Below are 26,613 nucleotides of genomic sequence, written 5' to 3'. Positions count from 1 at the left end.
TTTACCAAACAGATCAAGTGCTTAGAAAGCATTTCTGGCAGATAACTTATAATTCCTAGGCTAGCTGGATACTATGCAGTGACAGATGATGCAGAACACAGTACATTATTTGTTCCTATTTCATTAACTTTTAAAATTTAACTGACATAAGGACAGAATTCTGAACTTCCTATTCAGCTACTTTTATACTCATGCTTAAATGTAAATGTTCTCTAACTGGAAAATAAAATAAAAACCACCCAATCTCAAAATTTGGCCTCTATTTATTCCCTCCAATTATGTTTCCCTTACTCACTAAGTTCAGGACAAGATAGTTGGTGACAAAAATAATGCTTAGCAGTAAAACAAATAAAAAATTAATTTCCCTTCAACTCCAGTGACCAAAACAAGCCACTAAATACTTAACGAAAACAATCTCAATTTTTTTTTTTTCCAATTATTCACCAAAGCATGTAAGCCATACAATCTGAGAAGCATGTTTATATCCACACTGGCTAGCTCCTATTTACTTCGAGGACTTCAGAAAATGATAGCAAAAAGTCCGGATGTTTGAGGTGTTGCTATCTTTATTTCAGTATTGGGAAATACAACACATTGAAGCTTTGGGAAAGAGCAGTGCTTCCAGTTGCTATGAAAATATGAGTGATGTAGTGGCATTAAAAGAAAAACATCAAGAGTACTAATCACTTTGAGCCTTTAAAATAAACAGTAGTATGAAGAATTAGAGAAAAAGAGCAGTTTGGTATGTAAACTTTGCAGGTAAAAAAGGTAGCCTGGTGATTTGCAGTACAGATATGTAAACACAGCTATCAGTATATCCAAAATCCCTTCCTATCCTCATAATTTGTGAGAATTTCATCTGGGCTGTAAAGAAACAGTACAGTTCAGTACATGTTACTGTGGAAAAAAAAAAGTTTATTCTATAAGAGAAACAATTAAAAAACCCAATAAAACCCCCAAAACAATAAAAACATGAAAACATTTCAGCAAAGTTCAGAAAAACTTCAATATAGCTGAGTCGAAAAAGCTTTGGTCCTCTAAGATAAGTGGTTCTACAGAAAACAGGGATCAAATTCCTTCAGCTTATTGTTTTCTAAAACATGAGCAGACCTACCATAATTATGATTTGCAGAACTATTAATGCATATATTATCTCGATTTTAAAAGGTTTCAAATGACAATGTAAGCACCAAATAAAATGAGGTTTCAGTACTCATTAAATGAAGTGGAAGATCAATCTAATTACAGAAGTTGTACCTGTTTGCTAAGAAGCTATTTATTCTGCAATACCCAATTGTTTACAAACAAGATACCTTGTTATTTTCTCTGAGCAGGCAACAGTACTGAAAAACAACTATATAGTACAGCAAGATGTCCTTTCATCATGTTTAAAATCTGAAACAAGAGTTCTGTTCAGAGAAAATCTCAGAGCAAATGCTCTTAAAAATTTCAGCTTTGAATTAGATTGTAGATACTGATCACAAGACATCAACTAATCTGAATACTGCAGTATGAGCTAGCAAATTAAAATGGTGGCTCATTTCCAATAACACAGGGAGCAACTTTCCCATTCTGCAAGCCAATCCTTTTACTTTCAGTGTACCTCTTTAGGAGAGGAAAGTAATGGTATGCATGCTCACACATTTTTAACATCATCAAGCCTCCTGGACAAATACTTTAAAAAAAGAAAAATTAACAAACTGCTTAAATAAGTATGTTAAACAATTTATACAGAAATTCAGTATGACAGTAAAAACTACCAGAGAGTTTTAAGTAATAGTATTGTTCCTAAGAAGGTGTTCATGGAGCACTACAGTGCTCATATTTTAAAAAGCAGGCAAGGAAAAACAATGTGAGCTTTGAAATCACTGTTAGCAAGAGTGTAAGTCAACTTTGTCAGCTGACTTATCTTAAACAAACAATATAACTTACTACTATTTATAAAATTAACTTTAAGCCATACAAATTAAATACTTTAAAATAAACATGACAGTAAGAAATTCCTGAGAAACAACCTGCTATGCTTTATACTTACCTTTTACAAGCTGTGGCCATTCGGTGACATCAGGGTGATCACAATTTTGAGTCACTGATCAAAACCGAGTTGTCACACCAGTCCTGTATCACGCTGGGCTAAGCATAAGCTTAACAACTCTAAATAAGTAAAAATAATGTAGTTAAAAAGCCCTTAAAAATTATTTTCAGCCAGTCCTCTAAATAAAAAAAACAACAAGAACAGAAGAAAAATATTGATACTAAGCGTTGTTTTATGACCAAGATTAAGACCAACTTACAATCATTTTTTGCAAGGCATTCTACGAATTCTACAGTAACTTAGTACAGTGCTATCAACTAGTGAACTTGAAAATTCAGTAACTTTAGTCTTTCTAAAAAACTGAAATCCAAACCCATCTTTGGGACCACTGGAAAGCACCCAACATTAATACAACAAGCATTCAAAGATCTGGAAGCATGTGTGTAATTATGAACTATAATTTCTAACTAGAATAAAATTTCATTATATGTTTCCCTGATACAACTCAATTAACATTGTTTCTTAGCAAGACTCTGTTCCCAGGGGAGCAAAAAGTAACCTGCACTTTGTTGTGTGCCTCTGCCCAAAATGAAGCAAGCTACAGCCATGTAAAACTTTCAGAAGAGCAACCTTTGCTATCTGTGACAAATCCTTAGATTCTTTGGTCCATTTATATCACATGTTCTGTCTCCTCTCCCTTAAATTTTCAAAAATATATTTTACCTGTCAATTGTTTCCCGTGATCTGGCTCCACTGGTATAAATTGAAGGGTTGGTCCTTTACTTTGTCACGCAGGTGGCAGCCAATGATCACTCAGCAATACTCGTGCCCAGAGCGCCCTGGGACCACCCCAGCTGATTACTTCCATGGCTGAAAAGGAACCAGTTAGTCTCTTACCTACTGCTATTATCTACTCTAAACTAAAGTTAACTGATAAAATATTTCCAAACACAATACTCAACACTCAATTCATCCCATTCTCTCTCCCACCCAAGCTCCTAAGTGCACTGGACAAAGCCTGTAAAGAAAAAAGGCCTCTGATGGAGAGTCAGATGACAAGCAGCATTATTCACTTTCTGCTAATATAAAGTTTTGATTAAAATTGCAGTTATTAGTGTATTTAGTTAATAAAAAGTTATCTTAGTTTCTCTAAACAGCAGTAGCTATGAAGACAGACCTCTGTACCCTGAGAAGTTCATTCCTGTGGTAACCCAGATGAAGCCCCACATTTGCCAGATGCCATGCAGCAAGCGCCTCATACAGAACACCAAGGTGCACAAAGCTATTGAGGGCACACCCGCAGCTTTTTGCAACACCCGCAGTCAAAGCAATCTGGTGCAAATACTAAGAGAGCACATCAGGTAGCTTTAAATGTCTCAGTAAAAAACATTTGTTTCTTTACTGCACCTTCTTTTGTGCTTCAGTCCAACCTATTACAAGTCTTTCAGCGAGATCTTAGATTTGATTCTCAATGCTACTTTGTATCTGTCAACTTGTCAGAGATATGAAATCACCGACCAGTAAGCAAGGGTTATGATTTTCTGAAGTTTGTCAAGAAAGCTGCCAAGTTTTGTCATTCTACAGTTTGCTATCCTGATACAAACTCTGAAGAGAATGAAATTTGTGTTGGTTTCAGAATGATGCTTATTGGTTTTATCATGAACACTCCTTGAGATAGAAAAAGTACCATTTAATGATTTTAACATCAGTAATATTTGACTGTTGTCACATTAACACAAATGCAGTTGACATAAGGAAAGTGAAAAAGAAGCTGGCTAGCAAAAATCTCCAAAACAAAACAGAGGTTCTTTAGTTATTATGTTTTACAGGTGTAAATTGTCAAAGTTTAACTGAGTCAATGCCAGGAATGCAGTACAATGAATAAAAGTCAGTTGAAAAGGTTCCTCATGTGTCAACATTAAAGGACAAACATGGTAAAGATTTTCAAATTAATGTTTGCTGTACAGAAAAGCAAAAATTAAGATGGTGATGCAAAACTAATAAGGTGTAAAACACTGCTTTGGCATTCTGATTAAGACCTGAAAATGTCCACTTTCAGGTAAGCCTTAGCTTTAAAGAAACAGATGCCTATTCTAACACTGATTCTAGCACTTTGCTCAAGTAACTTTCAGTGTGGTGGTCAGAGGACAGATGTATAATCTCTAAAGCCTTGTTGGTTGGAAAACCCGCATTCTGTCTGATTGCTGGAAGTATCAGCTCCTTTCCAGAGAGGATGTGATCAACTGCTCCCTACCTAGACTTGGTACTATATCACCCAGACTATGCACAAAGGTTCCTTACAGTAGTCTTCCATTCAAATGGAAGCACGTTAGAACAGCAGGCTGACAGCAACCTTAGTAAAACAAGGTCCTGAGACTGTTTCATATGGGAGAAGTCATGAACATGACTGACAACAGTGAAGGAGCAAATAAAGTGCTAGTGCTGGATTCAAACACCACCAGATTTTGGAATGTTAAAAACATACATTAAGGTGGCAGCTCTACAAGCATAGCCAAGAAAAGTTTGTGCCAAGGCCTGACACAGATCCAACTCTGTTAGTCAGATTTACCACACCACCGAACATAATATCTACAGCAGTTCCATGAAGAGAGACAGTATCTGAACTGTCACAAATCTCACTGAGCCGAAGTTAACTCATGTAAGTTTTGTTGTGAAATTTGTATCTACAAATTGATTTTATCAAGGGTCACAGCTTTGAATACGGTAGTTTCAGCATTTCTGATTTGTTGCATGATATCTTAAAACTAGACTTACTGTACTGGGATCTAAAAATCTCATGCTACTTACTTTTCAACAATCTAGATGCAAAAAATCTAAATTAATATTTTTCCCATCTATCTCCTCCTCATCCTACCTTCCCCATCTATCCTTGCTGCCACTCCTGTGGGACAGAATATGATTGGCAAGAATTCCCTAGAACAGATGAAAGAACTAATTTTTCTAAACCTTCTTCATTCATGCATGGAGAGTGGCGTCTGCTGGCAAAGAGACCAGCATGTTGAAACATGGGGTGGGTGGTGAAGGAGACTTACTATCAAAGATCACTTTTTTTGAATCTAGTTTGAACAAAGGACATTTTGACTGCCTGACACAAACAAGGCAGAAAAAAAATCAACTGGTAAGAGAGTAAAAGGACACTTCATCAGGAAAGGGAAACCACACTGAGGAATACACTAACATCTTGGATAAGGGTATTATGAAGAATAGGAAATTGACCTAAACCAACTGCTCTTTTTGTCACAGGAATTCCCTTACAAAAAAACCCTCTGTTTCTAACTTACCTTTTAGAAGGGAGGAACGGCAGCCTCAGAGCAGATATTTATTCTTTTTACTCAAATGAATTTCACTGGTCTTTGCTGTTATGATCATCATGGCTTACGGTTTAGGCTTTCACAGACACACAGAGCAGCTGAAGGTATGAAACAAAGTCTGTGCCTGTGGAGTATGTCCAAGAAACCCAAGACGGCCGTTAGGCTCTTTGGGACTGGGCAGGCTATATCTGCCTAGTGAATAGTTATGAGGGGTAGAATCAACTAGGACTGCAACAACCCCTATTGCAATTAGGAAGACAATACACAAGTTCCACGTCTTCAAACCACATGTCTGAAGAACCTTGTATGTTTTGGGCTGGTCCTCATCAAGAGGGAACGGGATAAATAATGTTTATACAGTGATTTGGAACACCATCTATTTCTCCAAGGTAGCATAGGTGAATATTTTCTGAAAAGAATGTTCCTATCAGCTCAAGAAGAGGGAGGAAATAAATAATAAATGGGTAAAAGAACAAGATGTCAGAAAGCAAGTTCAGATGCATCAGAAGGGGCTAAAAGCAATTTTGTTGCATAGCTTGAATGAGATCTTCTCTTTGCATATTTCATTTACTGTTGAAAGTCTGCCATCACAAACACGAGCCAAGAAGAGGTCCCCAGCTGCAACATATAAAACCTAAAGCCACAGCATGAAGAGTTTAAGTACTTATTTGTCAGCAATGAAAAATAAAGATAAATAACTTCCAGGTACAAATCACCAAATTAAAAGTTGTTACTTATATGGATTTCCTAAACCTACTACTTTCCCTGGGTTATTTGATGCTTATTTTCTGTGAGAGCACAGCAATCTGGCAGCTGACACACAGTATCTGATGTCTAGGAAGATCCCTTAGAGAAGGAACACTTTTGTATACTATAACTTCTTATTTACCTTATTAAAAGATGGGTGCCTTGGGAGGTGGCACTTGTAAGAATTTAGGTTTCCTTTACAGAAGTAGTTATCCAAGTAATCTTCGATCCAATTTTTTTTATTATTCTCTTTTTGATCTATGTTGAATATGGGGGTGATTCACATCTGTACAAAGAAGTGCCATGATCTACCTTACCATCCAGCATCAGAATTTGAGTTGCTTAATTAATCATCTCTCCCAAGAAGATACCACTAAAGATAGCTTTTGTATGTTTTCTGAAGAACCCTCTGAATCCCCTGAGAATGAATTTTATACGTTCCCAGAATGACTCTGAACACCACAATGAAACAGTCATCTCTATAGGAAAGTTGGCCTTTTATAACTTGAGATTGATTCAAGTGTCTTGAAGAATATTTACCAAATCCCTACGTTCAACCTTAATTGTCATCGGCAGAGAAAAAACAAATAAATAATGTAATAGGCACATTTAAGCCTTAATTTCTTGATAAGGTTGGAAATATCATTTACTTTTGCTGCCTGCATGTTGCTTCCAACACACAAAACATAAAAAGACATTTTTTTTTTCAGAAGTTTTCTTCATGCATCTAATTAGAAGGTCAAATTATTAATGATCCTACGGTAAAATAAACCAGCACTAATACAACCTGATCATATAAATCCTAATGGAGCCACAAAAAACCCCAACCAAACAGTAATAAGGCATCTATGTTTTTTTTCCACTGCCCAGTAAACGAAACAATTCAACTAATAACAACAAATGCAAAATCATATTCATTAGAAGAGCAAAAGAATTGGGTTCTATCCTGGAAAATGCCAACCTGAAATGACTAAGGCAGTCACAACCAATGAGCAAACGTACACACGCTCCCAGTATCGCAAGAATGACAGATATGACTCATGAAGGATTCATGGAAAAGTGTCTATTCATCTGCTTAAAGTATTTCAGACACCTTCAAAACTTAAACCCAGTTCTCCAATTATTCAATATTCTTCAAAAGTGTAGTAGAAAAGAGCTACAAAGACAACGTGAAGATAGAGGAAAATGCCTTGTGATTAGACAATTAAAAGAATTCAAAGTTAATCAAGCTAATCATTATGGACACTGGAAGAAACTAAGTCTTCTCATAGCACAGAAAGAGCACAAATATCTTCCAACTAAAAGAAAGCACATAAACACCCCATGACTAGAAACTGAAGCATGCGGGATAATGAGGACAGGTAACACTTGAAGAAATTATTTGGGGTGAGGATCTGAATTTCCTACTATCTTCAAATTAAAGTTGGTGCCATTTTGGAATTTACACTTCAGTAAAAATATGAGTTATGAGTTTAATAAAGGTAGAATTTTGTGCATCTCAATACAAAGAGATCAAGCATCAATTTATACAAATCTCCATCCTATAATATCTGTATACTTACTTTGCTTTTATGTCAATACTCTATGTGCTGGTTTTGGCTGGGATAGAGTCCATTTTCTTCACAGTAGCTAGTGTGGAGCTACGTTTTGGATTTGTGCAGGGAACAGTATAGGTAACACAGGGATGTTTTTGTTACTGTTGAGCAGTGCTTGCACAGAATCAAGGCCTTTCCTGCTCTTCACCTCACCCACAAGCAGGCACAAGGAGTTGGAAGGGGACACAGCCAGGACAGCTGACCCCAGCTGACCAAAGAGACATTTCCCTATCGTATGGTGTCATGCTCAGCATATAAAGCTGAGGGAAAAAGGAGGAACAGGGATAATGTTCGGAGTCATGGCATTTGTCTTCCCAAGTCATTGTTTCATGTGACAGAACAGTCACATGTAACTGTCACATGTTCCCTGCTTTCTTGGAGATGGCATAACACCTGCCTGACCACAATCTCTTTGTTTTGCTTTGCTTGTGTGTGTAGCTTTTGCTTAATCTAATAGACTGTCTTTATCTCAACCCATGAGTTTTCTCACTTTTACTCTTCCCATTCTCTTCCACATCCCACTGCTGCGGGGAGTAAGAGAGTGGCTGTGTGGTGTTCAGTTGCCAGCTGGGGTTAAACCATGATATCCACAAAGCACAGAATAACAGAAAATTATCTAATGTTTGCCCTCGTTCCTTCCCCTCAAGTCAAAGTTAAAGACCTGTGTGTTATTTCCATTTTCTACAACTGCCCCTGCAACTCTGGACCCTAGATTTTGCCTTCAACATTTAGTTTCGGCTTGCTATTTCGGCTTGCTGTAAAAGAAGGAGAGACTCAAAATTATCTTTAGCTTCTGCATTTTTCACTTAGACTACAGCTGATTTTTCTTCCACTACACACACTCCCAATTTTTTTGCAGCAGAACCATTTGTTTCTATTTCAGTTATACCTGTTACTCCAGGCTCCCTCCAAAATGATATACGGTTATGAATAGAAAGTCCCTTCTACATCAGTAGGTGAAATCCAATCATCTATTTAAATTTCTTCTAGTACCTCTCCTTTTACTGGCTAGTTATCAAGTTCAGTTACTTTCAGGTAAGTTTTACAGCTTTGCTTCAGCTTTAATATTTAAACTTTCATTCTGTCTGTCCTTTCGCTTATGCTCTGTTATTTTGATTTCTTTTGCCACCCAGTTTTCATGCTGCCTTCCATGTAAAGCACCTTTCTGTTCACCAAGTCTTCAGTGTCACTAGCATGTTTGTTTAAATACAGTTTATATTAAGACCAAGCAACCATGCAATTTTATAGCATGACATTCAGCTTTTCTGATGTTCCAGTAGTATTCACTACTCACCATTTGTGGGGGACTAGAGGGGAATTCTTCATCACTTTATGAAGCACATATCATTACAAAGACTCTACGCATACATACAGTGGCAAGCAGTTAAACATCCAGAAAAAAAGCAGCCAGCAGGAATAATGGCAGTAAATAAACAATGGCTTAGGTTTGAAGAAGAGCCATCACACACACAACTGATATTGAACTGGAGAGCAAGAAGCAGGTGGGTGGTCCCAGTGGTGCTGTGGGTGCAAAAATGAATATACACTACCTGCCAGATGCCTGCTAGAGTAAAGGACCAATCTACACAATTCTCTCAGGAACATCTGGATTGTGATAATGTAACATTGTAGCTTTTTGACAGATTTACAATTTTTAATTAGTACACTCTACAGCTAAAGTTTCAGCTTAGAATTAATCATATTATTATCACCTATCTATAGCTTCCTACAAAACAGAACTTAAAAAGACATCCAACAACTTTTCTGCAAACTTGAGACTTCAAAACTTTAAGTACATTCCTATGTAAATTACCTTCAAAAGAAAAATCCAGACATAAACCCATGGCACAGAAAACTCCTGTCAGCAGTTACTGAGCTCTTCCCCACATTTTAAGGGGTTAAAAGAGGAAGTACACACATAGCTTAGAATCTGTTGTTGAAGTAACTACATACAATCTTATATATGCATTAATAGACCTATTTAATATAGCAGAAAAATTAACTTAAACAATAATTGGTTTTCTGAATGCAGTGATGCAAAAAGTTTCAAAAATTATTTATGTACCAAGTTGCAGAACTATAGGACTTAAAAGACACTGCAAAGTGGTGCACCTCCAGGTACACAGGAATACCAGGTATCTCCACAGAACTACACCAGAATAAAGTCAGGAAATGGAAATCAAAATAACTACAAGTTTAAGTTCCAACCCTGCTGCAATACACATACATATTTTTAAACTGGTTGGACACTTAGGAGCCTAGACAAAAAGAGATACATGTACCATGGGTTTATGTTAACACTGCTAGAAAAGATTATATTTCTGTAATTCACAGCATTCCTATCTGTAAATTTGACTTACACTGATGATTGCATAAGTTTTTAGTAGTTCTGAACTTACTTTTCAAGTCATATCTAAAGGGTGTACAAGCCTGACTATAAATATGCTCAGCAGCAAATAAAATCAACCCACACAGCTTTCAGAAAAACACCAATTCTTATCTAATCCATGGAGAAATAAATGAATGGTAGCAGCATGGTGCTGAGTTTGTTAAATCAAAAGGGAAATCATCAATGTTATATCACCAGTATTTATTTTCTCCAAGAAAAATCAAATAACTCAGTTTTCTAGAGAATTATGACTAAGTAATAGTTAACATCATCAAAAATAAGGGGCAAATGAATGTCCATTTCTTCCTGAATTTACTTTCAACTTTGTTTTTCTTTTTAAAATCAGGAAACAAAAGTGTAACTATTTGCTTTTATAATTACTAGAATACAAATAATATATAAGTGAAAATATAAACATACCATATCTTTCAAGAGCTGAACAATCTTGCTCTTTCAAATTCCAAAATGGACTTCTACAGTTCTTGTACCTATAATACAAAACATTACAGTTCAGTTTTTGCACCCTGCTCCATATTGATCTGAAGCTCAATACGACTTCAAGACAATACATTCAAGAATGGCTATTCAATTAGTCACAAGTCTGCAAAGAAAGGAAACACAGAATTGTAGAATATGTCAACGTGGAAGGAACCTAACAAGGATCATTGCACCCAACTCCTTGCTCCTCACAGGACTACCTAAAACTAAACCATATACCTTACCAAAATAAATCATACTTTCTATAAAAAAACACAATAGAAAATACTTATTATGTTAGGGAAGCTACAAAAGCAGAAAGTTCATACAAACAGTGTTCCCTATTCTTTCCCCTGTATTGATACTACAGGACTTCCCATCCCTGGATGTCTTCAAGACCAGGCTGAATGGGGCTCTCAGTAACCTGGTCTAGTGGAAGGTGACCCTGCCCATGGCAGGGGGGTTGGAACTAGGTGATCTTTAAGGTCCCTTCCAATCCTAATCACTCCCTGATTCTATGAAATCTAGCAACTACTTTCCAAAAAGTTAGTCATTTGGCACAGAGTAATACATTTTCAGTACCATGAAGATTTGATACATAATTTCTTTGTTTAAAAACTCTATTAAGAACAAAAAAAAATCCAACACAGCTGATTTAGGCTGCTCTCCAACATAGATCAGAGTTCTCATGAAGAAAATCCTGATCTGGTTACTTTAAAAGTAGATTCAGGTTTATCTTTAAATACGTCAAACCTCATTTAGTGCCAAGGGTCCATTCCCTTATCAGGAAAGTGAAATGGGGTGATTCTGGACCAACAGAGTCTTGCCAGAAAAGCTCTAAACACTAACAGTTTATACACAATTTTTCGTATTAAAAAAAAGTTATATAGGGCACCCTACCTGTTTCATGAAACAAGACTGCTATTTTGACAAAAAGTTCTAATAATTACGTAGCTTTCTGTAGAGTTAGGATTAATGATACACAACTGTATCAAGAAAACTTTATTGCCAGTCAGAAGAAAAAAAGAAAAATTTATTTGAACAATATGAAAGAGTAACTGATGATTTTCCTGTTTGGAGGTAGCACTTCCACTCCATATCAACAACAGAAATCCAGAACCCCTTATATTCTACTGAAGAATAATTCTTCACTTACAGTAACTCCATTAAACATTCAGTTAAAAGTATTCTAACAAACGCGACCAATATTTTCACACCTTGCATAGCAGGACTTCCATCTTAAACTTCAGTGTATATATTTGTTCCTGTACATACACAGAGCAATGTCATCTGTATAAAATTCTCTCATTCCCCTCTAAGGTACAAAAGCACCAATTTTCAGCATGCACAGAGTAGGAGGAGAGCACCAAGTACAGCATGAAGAAGTATCACAAATACATCTACCAAGGATCTTATGAATATTGCTCAGCAATAGGAGTAAAGCAAACAATGTTTCCCAACATAACTGAAGCTATGGAGTAGTGTAGGACAGTACCATTGATAGAGCAAACAAGACCACAAAGGAGGAGATGTAGACAGGGGATTTGCATAACAACATGCAGTTAGCAGAAGAGCAAATAATTCCAGCAACACAAAACTGAAATTCCTGGACTTCCACTTCTTCTTCAGTCTCTCCCCACCAGCCATCACTAAGGCAGAACAGAGAGTTGAGCAGTCTACTAAAAACATTTGCTCAAAGATTACATGGCCAACAACAAAATGAAATAAGGATCTGTAATGCTTGTCCAAAAGGAATGAAAATGATTTCATGAAGTCAGACATGCTTTCACATTCACCTTTAGAATACTTCTTAATTAGCACTAAGCCACATCTGCCTAAAAAAAAAGTAAATGGCCAGCGTAACTAAATTCTTGGCCGACACTATCATGTCCACTCAACATTAAAAAAAAAACTTGATCTGTCACATGACCAGAGCCAAAAGAGCTGCTTGTTTACAACTATGTCATACATTTGCAATAAGAAAAAGAAACTTCAAGGCACACTGGATTATAATAACACAGACTTGTAAACCACTGAATTAACCACATAGTACTATAATGGCCCATCTTCGCGAACAAAGATTTGGGGAAAGGTCTTTTTACCTTTCCAGCCTGCGCAATGGATTTTTTAGGTGAGACACAGCCTGCGCTGAACTGAGCCCACCCTTTAATCCTAAGGTTCATCTGCCGGGGCCAAGCAAGCTTGGACAATGGCAGTGAGGTCCTCAGGACGTAGGTTTGTTTAGAGTGTCCTTCTCATAGATGGATGGCCACACAGGGCATAGTACTATACAGAATTGCAAAATATTTAAGAAATTAATTATAAATTACAAAAAATGCTTTGCAACTCTCATATCTGGTTTGATAAAAGATATCATAAAATCACCTCTATCAGTGCTTAAATGATATTTTCCACTTGTGTATTTGGGTTGTTGTGTTTGCCTAGTTTGTTTTTTTTTTTTCAATAACTGTCATACAACAGGAATAGAAGAAAAAATTCTGAGAGCATTACCCTAAAGGAAATGGTAGGTATGTTACCCAGTATTATAGATTTTCTAACACAATTTCAAATATTTAAATTCAATTAATAATAATTTTCTTCCACAACTGACATTTAACTGACATTTAATGTTAACCAAAATAAAATTTAACCAAAATCACGTTAGTCAAATAAAAAACAAGTATTCAAACATCCTTCTTTCAATAAGATATTCAGGTTATAGGAATCCTGCAAATGGATTCTTTTCCAGTCTAGCTGGACTATGTAAAGGGCTCAACCTTCACAACCAAAAAATACCAGTGTTTCACAGAAGTGATATACTCTCTCAGGAATTCCCTTGTCCTGGAATTCTGATGGGATTTGCAGGTTGTGTGGACTCTTAAGTATGTATTTTTATTATCTACAACAAGTAAATTTTCCTACAACAGCTGAAACATGCCTGGATGTTGCTACTCAGTCAGTGTACACTGGTATACCTTGGACTTTCTAAAAATAAAGTAGGGTGTATACACAGAGTAAACCATAGTATTCATCACCAAGACTTTGGACATGAGATTTCTCTATGAAAAAAAAAAAGCAATCATTATCTGAATATGGCTATACAAATAAGAAAGATGAAACGTACTAGAAACATAAATTCTACGGTAGTGGTAAACTTCTTCAGTATTATCTAGCTTTGCAAAAGTTTTTGATTCCTTTTAAGAAAATGAAAAACACCACACTGTAAAATAAAAATATTTTAAGCATTACAGTAGTCAGCTCAAACACATGACTAACCATAACGCAAAAGAAAAATTCATCTACAACTATGATAGCCTTTCTTGAAGTATTTTGACATATGTCCCACTTCAGAAGTTCAGCTCCTTTAAGAGCCACTCCACCACCCTCTAACACCCCAAGCCTGCTGAACGGCAGCTGCTCCAACCTGGGTCCCACAGAGCATACCAGAGCAGGAGCACACAAGTAGTGCCAGAGCCTGGCTGCCTGGACAAGCCTGGCATCTCTCAGCACTGTGCAAGCTTGGCAACACAATATTGATCACTCTTGTGCCTCCTCTGTGCATAGCTGCTAAAGGTAAGGGAGAGGAATGTTTGTCATCCTAATCTCCTCGTTTCATCAACTTCTTTGGTGTAATGACTATCAAGAAAGTATTAACAAGCCCTAAAAAGGGTCTGTCAAAGGAAGCAAAGACAGTGGTCTTCTCTGTGAAGTAGAGATGAACTAGTTTCACCTCCAGAACTCTATCTCAGTCAAGACAGAAGTTCTGTCACAGTTCTCACATGACACCAGAATGAAAAGCAAACTATATGGACTAATTGTTGCCAGTTATGCAGCAACCTCAAATACAGTTTCCATGATTTTCTGCTTGTGATCCTACTGGATGATGCACAATCCATCAAGATCAAATTCCCTTTGGGTTTCAAACTATCCTACAGTTTACACATAAATTTTGTCTTTAATTATTTAGGTCACAGCTTTGACATTTTGTCACAAAAGGACTGAACATGAAGGCATATGGAGGACAGGGAGGTGATTTGAGACAGCCACCACAGCTTCACCAAGGGCAAGTCTTGCCTGACCGACCTAGTGCTGTTCTATGATAGAGTGACTTCATCAGTGAACAAGGGAAGGGCTACTGATGTTGTCTAGCTGGACTTGTGTAAGACCTTTGACATGGTCCCCCACAACACCCTTCACCCTAAATTGGAGAGATGTGGTTTTAATGGTTGGACTCTTTGGTGGATGAGGAATTGATTGGATGGTTGCATGCATAAGGTCAATGGCTCAATGTTCAGATGAATGTCAATGGCAGCTGGTATCCCTCAGGGGTCCATACTGGGACCAGCTCTGTTTAGTATCTTCACTGACAGACAGTGGGATTTTAGTGCACCCTCAGCAAACCTGCAGATGACACCAAGCTGTGTGATGTGGCTGACAGGCCTGAGGAACGGAATGCCATCCAGAGGGAACTGGACAAGTTTGAAAAGGGGGCCCATTGGAACCTCATTCAACAAGTCCAAGTGCAAGGTCCTGAACCTGGGTCAGGACAACCCTTGCTGTCAATCCAGGCCTGAGGGATGTGGGAATTGACAGCTGTGCAGAGAAGAACTTGGAGATACTGGTGGTTTGCGGACCAGAATATATCCTGGGTTGCATCAGAAGCAGCAGGACCAGTAGGTTGAAGGAGGCAAGTCTGCCCCTCTACTTCACTCTTCTGAGACCCCACCTGGAGTACTGCATCCAGTTCTGGAGTTCTCAGCACAGGAAAGACATGGATCTTTTGGAGCAAGTCCAGAGCAGGGCCACAAAAATGATCATGGGGCTGGAGTACCTCTCCTATGAGGAAAGGCTGAGAGAGCTGGCGTTGTTCATCCTGGAGAAGAGAAGGATCTGGAGAAACCTGACTGCAGCCATTCAGTACTTATGGAGTTTATAGGACAGATGAGGACAAACATTTTAAAAGGGCCTGCTATGACAGGACAAGGTAATGATTTTTAACTAAAAGATGGTAGATGGGGACTAGATATAAGAAAGGAAATTTTTACAATGAGGGTGGTAAAACACTGGAACAGGTTGCCCAGAGAGGTGGGAGATGCCCCATCCCTGGAAACGTTCAAGGTCAAGCTCTGGACGGGGCTCTGAGCAACCTGACCTAGCTGAAAATGTTCCTGCTTATTGCAGGGGGGTTGGACTAGATGACATTTAAAGGTCCCTTCCAACCCAAACTATTCCAAGCCTATGGAAAAAAAAAGCAGTACGCTCCATATTAAGCAGTCAACTGGTACATCAGTTCAAGTTTGTCCTAAATCATCACTGCTATGATCCACCTCTGGTGACAGTCCCACTTTTGACATACTACATAAGATAAGCACAATCCTCAAAATGAAATCATGTTAGTATATGAAGCATGTTTTTAAAGTTATTTGAATGGATGCAAACAGCAACACTTTTCAATGAAAAGTACTGGGACAACTACATACTATGAACATCCCTTTCAAGCCACCAGCCTGAAAAAAAAAGTTCAAACCTCTGCTTTGCTAACCAGAAGTTTCTGTCAAAACACATACACTTCTGCTCTAAGGAAATGCAAGTTGCTTCAAAAGAAGCAAATCACCCCTCTTACCTAAAACAGTGAAGTGAGGGTCCAGAGGGAAGCCACCCATTTAGTTCCACTCAGCTGAACAACTGCAGCTTCTCCTAATTCTTCACCACTCTGTAAAACATGGGCAAAGAGCCATGCAGGATGATCATGGAAAGAATATTGGTAAAGACTGACTTCCACCCCCTTCCTCCATTCATCAGTTTGCATAATACAGGGAAGCAGGCTCAACATATTAAGGTAAGTAAGAAGTAGTTAATGCTTCCTTTAAGAGATTCATTCATAAGAGTATTTTCTGAGACAGAACACCATGGTAATATTTAATTTATAATGTAATTTTGCACCCAGTAAGTTATTTTGTCCATAAGTTCTGCCACTCCTAGCCACAGCAGGGTGGAACTATTCAAAAACAGCAATTTAAAGTGCTATTTAGTCACATGTTATATTGCCAAACTTGGATCTCAACATTGTTTCATTTTCTTTTTCATGTTTCTCCTATGAGGTTATTTTCTGAAGAAATGTGTCACCAGCTGGTGCAGCTACTGAAGTGTGGCTTCGTTACAAAATGTTACCTCTAGATTGTATTTGCTGGCTTTCTGCTAACCAACCAGATATGTTACACACATTACTATTCATAAGAACCAGCTTTTTCCCAAACTTTTATTAATGGACAACACAACCTTATGAGGCTGTCAGGCACTGCCTGCAAATACCAGAAGTTAATGCAGTAAACGTTGAGGTCAAAGTATCTAAGGTGACAAAATTAACTTCACACAAGAGATTTGCTCATTGCTGTTGTCTCTGGGAACCAGCTATTTAACAATGCTTACAGCATGTTTCTGGGAGGGGGGGGAAGGAGTAATTTTTTTTAAGTAAACAACATACTCTAGATTTTTTTGTTACAGACCCTGGTAACAAATGTATTAACCCTCTCATTCCATGTACAAATCGGAATTTGATTAATGACAGGAAACTTTTCAACACTGCTTCTCTATGGAACTATAAAACTACCTTAAATATACAGGATAATTCAGAAAAATTGTAAAACACGCTTCCTTTGTTTAAAAATCAATATCAATTCATTAATTAGAGTGAAGACCTGGCCCACAGTACCAGAAATGAAGACTGATGCTGGAAATGAGATATATGCCTACATACTTCATGAATTCTGTCCCCTTTTCCCTCAATTGCATGTTCTATTTTTAAGAATTAGTGGCCTTTATCTTCAGGTGTATGAATACATCAGTGTGGGGAGGGAGAAAGATATTTCCTGTGCTTAAAAAAGGATGAATTCTCTCTGGACAATCACTAAGTAAACTGAAACTAAAAGTAGCAGAGGGTGGAAGGAAATTCTTTCCTGCACAGCAAAAATTAAGATGATGCATATTTACAAATGGTAATCACTAATTTAATTTCATCATAAGTGTCATATAATGTACTACACTAATTATTGTTTATTAAAATGTTATATATTTCAATATGTTCACAATTAAACATGTTTATTACTTAAAACTCAACTCAAAGATATTTCTACCTCTATTATTTATTTGGTTAATAGAACCTGTGAACTAGTAAAGAAAATGTCAACAAGGGACAATCATAATGAAACATAATGATTTGATACTGTGGTACAGATGTCATTTCATATTTTTGAAAGAGAAGTTAAATTATATGAAAAAGAATCTGTTTTATTTTCTCAAGTCAATTAGAATAGGGACAATCTCAAGGTGCTCTAACAAGCTGAGAACATCCCTATATGTATTTAACGTATACACCCAATTTCAAAGTCCATTCACAAAAGAATCATTGTTTGCATGTTTTTAAGCAACATCAGCAATTAAAAAAAAAAGAGTAAGAGTTTTGTTTGGTATTGAAAAAAAGGATCAAATCTCTACAACTTTAGAGTTCTGAAGAGGACTTGGACTGAGAAATCCAGGCGTTGAAGCACACTGCTGTGAAAAAGTCTCTGCTTTTTCAAGCCTGGCTTTTTCTACACGGTCACAGAACCATATCCCAAAACAAACCCAAACAAATCAACCACTGATATTGCCAAATTGGTGGTTTTGTTTCTAAATTCCTAGGATATACTCAGGACACTCCAGTGAAGAGAAATAGCAAAGAACTCTGATAAACAAAATTAACTTGTTAATTCCAGTAGGAAAGATGCTACATTAAACAGCAAACATTTACAGCAGAATGGAAGGTATTTGTAAAAGAGATGAAGCATCTGTAACATTACACAGAAATAATTTCAATTAAAGGTATTTTTCAGCTTTGTAAACCTAAGTAGTGGACTAGGTCTTCTTTGAACGTTTTTCTGTATTGAGTTGACAGAATATTACTACCAGGAAGACAAGTCATAAGCACTGCAAACTGCATCTGTTTTAAAAGACAAACATAAGTGATAGTTTTCTTCACATATCCACAGCAGTTTAGCAATGCACATTTAATATTTTTAATTCAACACACTCATTAAACTGAGTTTTATCATGTTTTCCAATTTCTCAAAAGTACCTTAAACTGTTTCCATGACAAAAGGGCACAGAGTATTCAGTGCCACCATCCAAACCAAGCAGTTTGTGAAAACTGTAAAGCCTGTTTCCCAGCAGTTTTCATTCTTATCAAGAGGTACCTCTCACCACCTGCATTATTCTCCCCCACCAGTCATAGATGTTTAACAACACAGTACAACCTCTAAGAGTGTAGCTTCTCCCTTAGCAGGGAATCTCTCTGTAAGTGGATGCTATTTGCATGAATTAGGAACTTAATCTTATCTTTTAGACCTCTCTCTTTCAAACCAGTCAGCCAGTCAGAAAAAAAAAAAGATAAACTGACAATACAACCACATAGGTCTTACTTTGTTAGGAAATCAAAGTGAAAATTTGGTACAATTTTCCACTGAGCAACTTTTTGCTAGACATGCAAGACGCTCGACAAAACCAATCTGAGAAGCCAAGTTCTCACAGGGCCTGAGGTCTGCAGACTCCTACTGAGGCAGCTAAGTTTCAATACAGACAGAGGGAGCATCCCTGAAGTGATGTGTAAGACACGTGCTTTGTCTCAGAGTTAGAACATCAGACACGTTACATGGAAGGAAATACAAACAAGTATTTTCATTAACTAGAGGGAAAACAAAAAAGGAATAACTGCAAGTCTATAGATTACAGGTTCCTGCCACTTAAAGGAGAGTCGTGGAACATGTTTTGTTTCCTAAGCAGTAGTAACTTCTGAACGACCACAACACATCGTCTTAGACATCTGATTTACAAATCAACAGTGAACCTTAACATCCTTTAAGAGAAATACTGCTTAAAAACTGAAACCCAGAAAGACCCGCAATCAGGAGCGACCAATCACATGCATCAAGGCTGCCTGTGCACAGGTGAGCAGACCCAACTCCTCAGGCTGCGCAGGAGGTAACACGAGCAAGTGAACGGAGCCACTTTGTGAAGCAGGCCCTGCACACTGGTCAGAGACCCTCGTAGCACTTCCCGTTACCGCAGCGGCCGCGCCGATGGCAACGAGCCGGCCCATGCCCAGGGCAGCCCCGCGGAGCAGCCCCGGGCCGGGCAGCTGAGGCAGGGCAGGCGGGTTCACCCAAGGTCGCCCGGCGAACCCGGTTTCCCGGAGGGGCGGGGGAAGCCCGGAGCCACCCGCCCGGCCGGCCTTCCCGCTCCTGGGGAGCGCCGGGGCGGCCCCACGCCCGTGTGCCTCCCGGGAGGGAGAGGACCCCGGGTTCGCCGCCTCCCGTCCGCCCTCCCCACCCCGGCGGCGGAGAGCGGGCAAGGCCGCCTCTCCCGCGACTCCCTCCCCTCCAGGGTCGGCGTGAGCCAGGCACCATCCCCGCTCCCACCCTGCGCGGTACCCACACGGACCTGGGCGCCGCGGCTGCTGCTCCGGGGCGCTCCCGCCGCCGCCGCCGCCCGGGCTCATGCGGGGGCCGCGCCGCGCTCGGGGCCGGGCCGCGGGCGAGGAGGAGGCGCCGCCGCCGCTGCTGCCGGTGCCGCGGCCTGGCGGGGCGGAGAGGGAGAGGCGGCCGGGCCGGTCGGGTGCGTCTCCTCCTCCTGTTCCTACTGCTGCTCCTGCTGCTGTGCCGGGCCGGGCCGCGCTCAGCGCGAGCCCCGCGCCTCCATCTTGGGACAACGCGGATGTCGGCGCGGCGCAGGCTCGGGGTGCGCGGGGGGGGCGGGAGAGAGGCAGGGAGGACCGGCCGTGTCCCGGCGTGCAGCGCGGGCGGGGGCGAGGCGAGGCAGCGGCGCGCTACCCACCGCAGGAAACCATAGAGAGCGGCCGGACCGGCGCCTTCCGGCCCTGTGCGCTTGCGTCGGCGCCCGGCGGATAGGGCAAGGCGGAGCGGCGCCTGCGCACTCACGCGTGCGAGGCGAAGGCCGCCATGTTGGAAGAGGGCAAGGGGGAGGTGGTGCTGGGGTGGGGCGGGGCGGGGGCTCCTCCCCGTCAGTAGAGCGGCGGTCAGCCCGGCGCGCGAGGCGGGGCGGGGGATCGCGCGTGCGCACTCGCAACACCCGGGGGGGTGACTCGCGGGCGGGCGAGGGGCGCGGGGGTCTGTGGGGGTGCGCGGCCGGGCGGGAGCGCGGATACGTACGCGTACATTGCAGAAGCGTACACGTATACAGACGCATACACGTGTATACGGACACATATATACACACACGTATACTTACACTTACAAACGCATATCCACACACATGCACACACGTGCAAACATATACATACCCACACACCCATACACACATATACAGACACATTTACAGACACACATATACAGACATACACATATATATATGCACATATACATACACACCCACATACACACAAATACACACGTGTGCCTGCACACAGTCATACATACACATATATTTACGCACATACATAGACATACATGCACATATACATGTACATAAACATGCACATTCAAACATTTACATATACAAACACACATATCACACATAGACACATGCATTACACACGTGTATGGGTTGACAGGTGCACATACATACATACGCACCCACCTGCAGGCACACGTACCCTGGGACATGCACATAAAGACACATATGTAGGAGGCATGTATGCAGGGTTGCACATGCCCATGAGCACACACAGGTGCTCTTGCATATGTGAATGCACGTGCACATGTCACACCCATGCACATATATGTGCATGCATGCTGATACACGACAGGCATGTGGGTGCACATGGATGCACACACATACATACAGACCCTTGCATGCACACACACATACACACACATGTACACACACACATACACACATGCCCAGCTGTGCTTGTAGCCATGGAGGCCGGGGCACAGCCTAGGGATTGCCAGCACAGCAAGGGGCGATCGCTGCTGCGTACAAGGAGAGTGGCCACCACCAACTCCGTGCCTTCGGCAGGTCCCTACTGAGCCCCACCACAGACTCCAGCCCGACTGGTGGGCCCCATGGCAGCCTGCCCGGGGTTTATCGGGTTTAATCTGGGCAGGCAGCCAGGGCTGGCCGTCAGGAGGGAATGCTGGAAGGGGAACGGTCAGTGACCTCTGGAGGGGAGCCCATGCTGGAGCCATCTGCCGGCCTAAGTATGAGAGGACAGGCAGTGCCAGGCCTGGCCAATCCTGCCCTGTCCAGCCCCTTGGCATGCAAGCAAGGAGAGGATGGAGAGACCAAGAGCTGGGAAGTTTCCTTAATGTGGGAGCAGCCCTGCTATCCCAGCCTGCAGCAGTGGGCAGAGGGCCACCATAGTGTAAATTTAGGTCACCAAGCCTGGCGATACTCAAACCCAACACCCTGGGGTGCACAAAGGGCAGAGCTGACTAATGGGCTGGGAAGGGTTGGGAGTGAGGCTCAGGGATGCAGCCTGTAGGCTGGGCAAGAAACCCTCTGATCCTCTGATCAGCCCTGCCTGAGGCCTGGCTTGCTCCTCTGCTCCTATGAATAGTTTTTCCACTGTCTCCTGGGTAATTCCTTTCCCTCCCCTACCTACGACCGGGCCTATGTGTTGCAAGTACTCTTTTTGTGGGATTTTAAAAACATAAGTAAAAGTTGCATTTTGGCAGGTCAGTGCTGAAAGCAGGTTGATCAAATAATTTCAAAATTGGCAAACGCATGCAAAATATGACTTTTTCTGGATATTGAATTTTTAAGCTTTAAATATGTGGATCTGCAAGCATTGAAGGGGAGAATGAGTAAGTAGAAAGAAAAAAAAGGAAAACCGATCTGCATGTTTTTTACATTATCCCCTAATAAAGGGAATTTAACAGAGGTGGTTTTATTATGGCAGAAAGTATGTTTTTTTTGTTTTGTTTTTAAAAGTGTAAACTAGAAATATGAGAAGTTCTCAAATGTTAGAATAAGCTGTTAAAACCATAAACATAAATTCTCAAAAACATGATACTGAAGCCAAGGTCTGGGCCAGGAAACGAGTTTAAGAAGACATGAATGTATTACAGTTTTTAGCACAATTATGCAAGTCCTAATATGTATGTTGCAGGCTAATAGCTGGTAAGACCAGTGGACTTAACATCATTACGCATCAGTGCTGAGAGTCCTAATACTCAGAGGGAACATGGTGGACAGATGTATAATTGAAATATTAGGACTGAATGAAGTATTCTTGTACTTCAATGTGATCTGAAAGCAGGGTACATTGTTGTGCTCAGATGGACATTGGTAATCATCTAAAAATAATCACTGGAATGAGCACAGCCCTTCTGCATCTGGAGGTTCACTCCCACACAGTAGCAAAAACTGCCAACTTTCATGTATTAAAATTTCAGATTCAGGCCACAGTTTATTGTGCCATGAGCTTTCCTATTACCTCAGAAATAATAATACTGAGAAAACTGGATCTGGAATATGCACTGTCTTGCTGCTTTTCCCTTTCTTTGTTGCAGATCCCACATGTCCAGTCCTTATCTCCTGCTTGACTATGTGGATGCTATGGGAAGCATGTCACAGTATAAATCCACGTAAACAACATCATCTGGTCCCATTTTACTTACACAGCCAGTCTTCTCATTGCTGGTCAGGCATTATTTGCTTTTGGTATATCCATGCTGGCTGTTTCCAATCACATTGTTGCTCTTACTGAGTCTGGAAATAATCTTCCAGAGTTTCAGGAGAAGCTGCTCAACCATACCCTCCATGATGTCCATACCCCAGGGGCCCCTATCCCTTAGGGATCTCTCAGAAATGCCATGATCATTCAGAGATGGCAGAAGGTGGCCTCACAATGACATTGGCCAGCTCTCAGTGTGCTTTGTTGCTTTCCGTCTGATACTGTGAGCTTACATATGTGCAGTTTATCCAAGTATCCATAGCTTCCTTCTCCTCTTCTGAAAACAGCATCTTTCTCTCAGGCTTTGCTACTACCCATAGGAATCTGGGAGCTCCAAGGCCACACCATGCCAGTAGGGATGGCACTGACATATTCTTTTCTATGCCCTGTGCTACTAGTGCTCTGCCTCATTTAGCAGCAATGCCACAATTTCCTTAGTCTTCCTTTTGCTTCTGATGTACCTATAGATCCTCCTATTGTCCTTCACATCCCTCACCTGTTTTAACTCTGGTCTAGCTTTAGCCGTCGCAATCTTATCCCTGCATGCTCAGATGGTTCTCCTAAAGCACTTCCTGGAATATGTCCCAGTCAATTGTTGCTGGAAGCTGTCTCCATAACTTTTATTGAGACATTAAATCATCGTTTTCTTATAGCAGAAAGAACGAGGACTGCTCAAAATCCTATCCAGGGTAGGGACACCATGGATTTATATGATGATGGTCTTTTTTACTCCTATCTTTCCAAATAGTAGCTGACACTTGACTGGACTTGGATTTTTTTGGTCTTTGCAGAACATGAAGTGTATTTTTTTCCATAGGTTGCAATCCTGAGATCTTGTCCCTGCTTAGTAATGAACAGTTCATGACCTGTCACGGTGCTGAGGTAATATTGTTTAGACGTGTCTCAGGTTTTCCTCTGAACAAACCAATGCAATTGTGAGGAAGAGGCAGATGACAGCAGATGGAGAAGATATGCAGGATGGATTAAGGTGATGTGTATGCTGAGATTTCTTTATCACACTGGCTGGATGCAGAGGTATGGGAAGGAGACTTCTCTGAATAGGACACAGGTATGAAAGGACTCAGCCTTGCTTCTGTTTTAAGAATCTGTGGGACAAATCACATTGTCAGGGGACATGCAATATTCCCATTAAGGAATATACCCAGAAAAAATTGCAACATAGCAGTGTTTTATGGATTACCAAACTGCCTGATGGATTTCACTTTGATTTTGCTAGGGATAAGTTCCTATTTTGGGGAGGAAATACTAATCACCTTTAGGTTCTACAGCATGTGCTTGGTACTTTATTTTACTTTAAGATAGCTTGACTAGCCACAGCTTAACTCTGGCCATTGGTGGGCCCAAGTTGCTTCTCTTACAATGGGGATAATTGTACTTTCCTGCCTCATTTAAGTATGTTGTGTATTCTGATGTGCTTAGATATTAGGGTACAGAAATGCTTTTGCTGCCATGAGTGCTTTCACCTACTTCACATTGGTATAGTCAGCTGCTGGAAAGCAACTGGATCTGCCCAGTGGAACAGGTTCTGAATTTGGAAAAATCTGATTGGAATTCCCAATGGAAAAGCCACCACTCTCTCCCTACTTCCTTCCTAATCCCTGCAGATCCAGGGAGTATGGACTGCAGCTGAGGGGAACAAACTGTTTGACTGTATTTTGCAGTGATCCCCTCAACAGAGCAGACTGTGGTGAAATGCTCCAATTACATGACTGAAGCAACTATTGTTAAAAAAGTAAAAATCAACAATTAAAGCTAATAATCTGGTCACTAAGTAGAAGTCCCACATAAAATCTAGTCTCAGCATTTTAACATTTGGAAACAAGCAGGGTTTTTTTAACTGCTGAAGGGAACAATTGCAACTTCCTGATACACAAGTTGTATGGAATAGTCAGTGTTTTCTAGCAGGAGGAAAAGGACATTAAAAATAGAATCCCAAACTCATTCACCACTTGCTTGTGATGCTGGAGAAATGCCATTGTTAACCAAGTCTGCTGCATATTAATTTCGGTAATGTTGATGTTTCACTTCAGAGATTTGTAGCAAATAATTTCCTCTGGAGAAGTCTTTGTAAACACACACAAAGCACTGTGTGTGTCCTGTTCTCATTTAATTTGAAAACCCCAATACAAATGACCTGATAATACTACTCTTTTTTAATGTTGCTTTTAAATAATTATGTGAGTGAAAATTACATAGTGAAGCTCTGTAAGTGTAACCCCTTAAATGATAAAGGTACACTGAAGTGTTCTGAGACTTTTTGAGCCAAGCCAAATGCTTCAGCTTGCTGGTAGCTGAAGTCTTCATGCATCCTTTTGCAGATAAGAAGATAAGGGAGGCAAAAAGATCATCAGCAATAGAATGAAATACTGAAGTTCTGAGTTAGAGCTTTGTTTTGTCAACTAGGAGATAAAGTAGTTCCTCTTCTGTGGGCGTTTCTGAAGGGTTATGCTTCTGAGTCCTGAGAAGCATACTTGTTCTCCCTTTTCTCCAGGTGAAGAGAGGAATTGGTCTCTTGGTTAAGCTGTGATGTGGAGGTTCATGTTGTCTTGAAGTGGCTCTCATTTCTGGCCTGAAGACTTATCTCAAATGAGTGAGGTTGTTTCAGTTCCTCCCTGCAAGCTGAAGGAGGTTTCACGATGCATTTTGCTGAAAGAGGATTGTTGGGTAAAGTCTTGTTTCCCTGAGTGCTTTGCCAAGCCCAGTGGCCTCTGAAAGGAAATAGGGTGAACAGAGAAGCAGCTCACGTGCACCCCTTTGTCTCCAAGTCTCATGTACCATCTTTTTGCTAGCCTTGCATTTACCTCCTCCAGTCTTCTTGAAGGAGCAGAATATAGATATTTTTGTTCTTTCCTGTGGGGTGGGGAGTTGTGGTTTGCTGCAGGTCTTCATGATGTTTGCTTTGCTCACCTGTGCAGATAAACTGGGAATGCTCTCTTTTTTTGGCCATTGTGCATTCTTTCCAGCTCTGTGCCTTTAGGTTGCCAGCACTGCAGGGGTTTTCAACCCATTTTTTTTCCACCTTCCTGCTCTCTGCTGTCCTGTATCAATGCACTTTTCTACATTCACAACCTGGCCCTGGTTCCTGACATGTCTGGTTTCAGAAAGAGGTCTCAAACAGTTGCTGTATTTGTGAAAGATATTTAGGAGTGATGCTTTTGTTTACTCAGAGATTTCATGGGGACATCTTGGTATATTCTGCAGCACGCAGCACTCCTAAAACTGCCTTACATTACATAGCTATGCAGGTTTGGGCTAGCCGTTGTTTTGGTTGTAGAAGAGGAGCCTGAGTGACAGCTGTTTTTCTGACCACATGCCTACGTTATTTTTCCTAGATATATATAGAAGTC

At 40.5% G+C, this 26,613-nt stretch overlaps 1 protein-coding gene across 5 annotated transcripts in view; it reads right to left on the bottom strand.

Annotated features, from left to right (window-relative positions):
• UBE3A (ubiquitin protein ligase E3A) overlaps positions 1 to 20,110 on the bottom strand; it is a 53,903-nt gene extending 33,793 nt beyond the window's left edge. Inside the window, exons 1-5 of one of the 5 annotated variants that reach the window (XM_027674851.1) lie at positions 20,050 to 20,110; positions 16,199 to 16,288; positions 10,519 to 10,586; positions 2,759 to 2,905; positions 2,036 to 2,154 (exon numbers count right to left, since the gene is read on the bottom strand). In XM_027674851.1, the coding sequence (XP_027530652.1) occupies positions 2,036 to 2,055 (20 nt within the window). In that variant the 5' untranslated portion in view covers positions 2,056 to 2,154; positions 2,759 to 2,905; positions 10,519 to 10,586; positions 16,199 to 16,288; positions 20,050 to 20,110. Of the gene's footprint in view, positions 1 to 2,035; positions 2,155 to 2,758; positions 2,906 to 10,518; positions 10,587 to 16,198; positions 16,289 to 20,049 lie in introns of those variants that run through there. The other 4 variants (XM_027674852.1, XM_027674853.1, XM_027674854.1 and 1 more) reach the window with 4 other exon arrangements.
• Between the last annotated feature and the right edge of the window lie 6,503 nt (positions 20,111 to 26,613).

The sequence above is a fragment of the Neopelma chrysocephalum genome, unplaced genomic scaffold, assembly GCF_003984885.1.
Source record: "Neopelma chrysocephalum unplaced genomic scaffold, ASM398488v2 Primary Assembly neopelma1_25, whole genome shotgun sequence".
NCBI classification, from domain to species: domain Eukaryota; kingdom Metazoa; phylum Chordata; class Aves; order Passeriformes; family Pipridae; genus Neopelma; species Neopelma chrysocephalum.
This window is presented reverse-complemented; position numbering and strand designations above follow the sequence as displayed.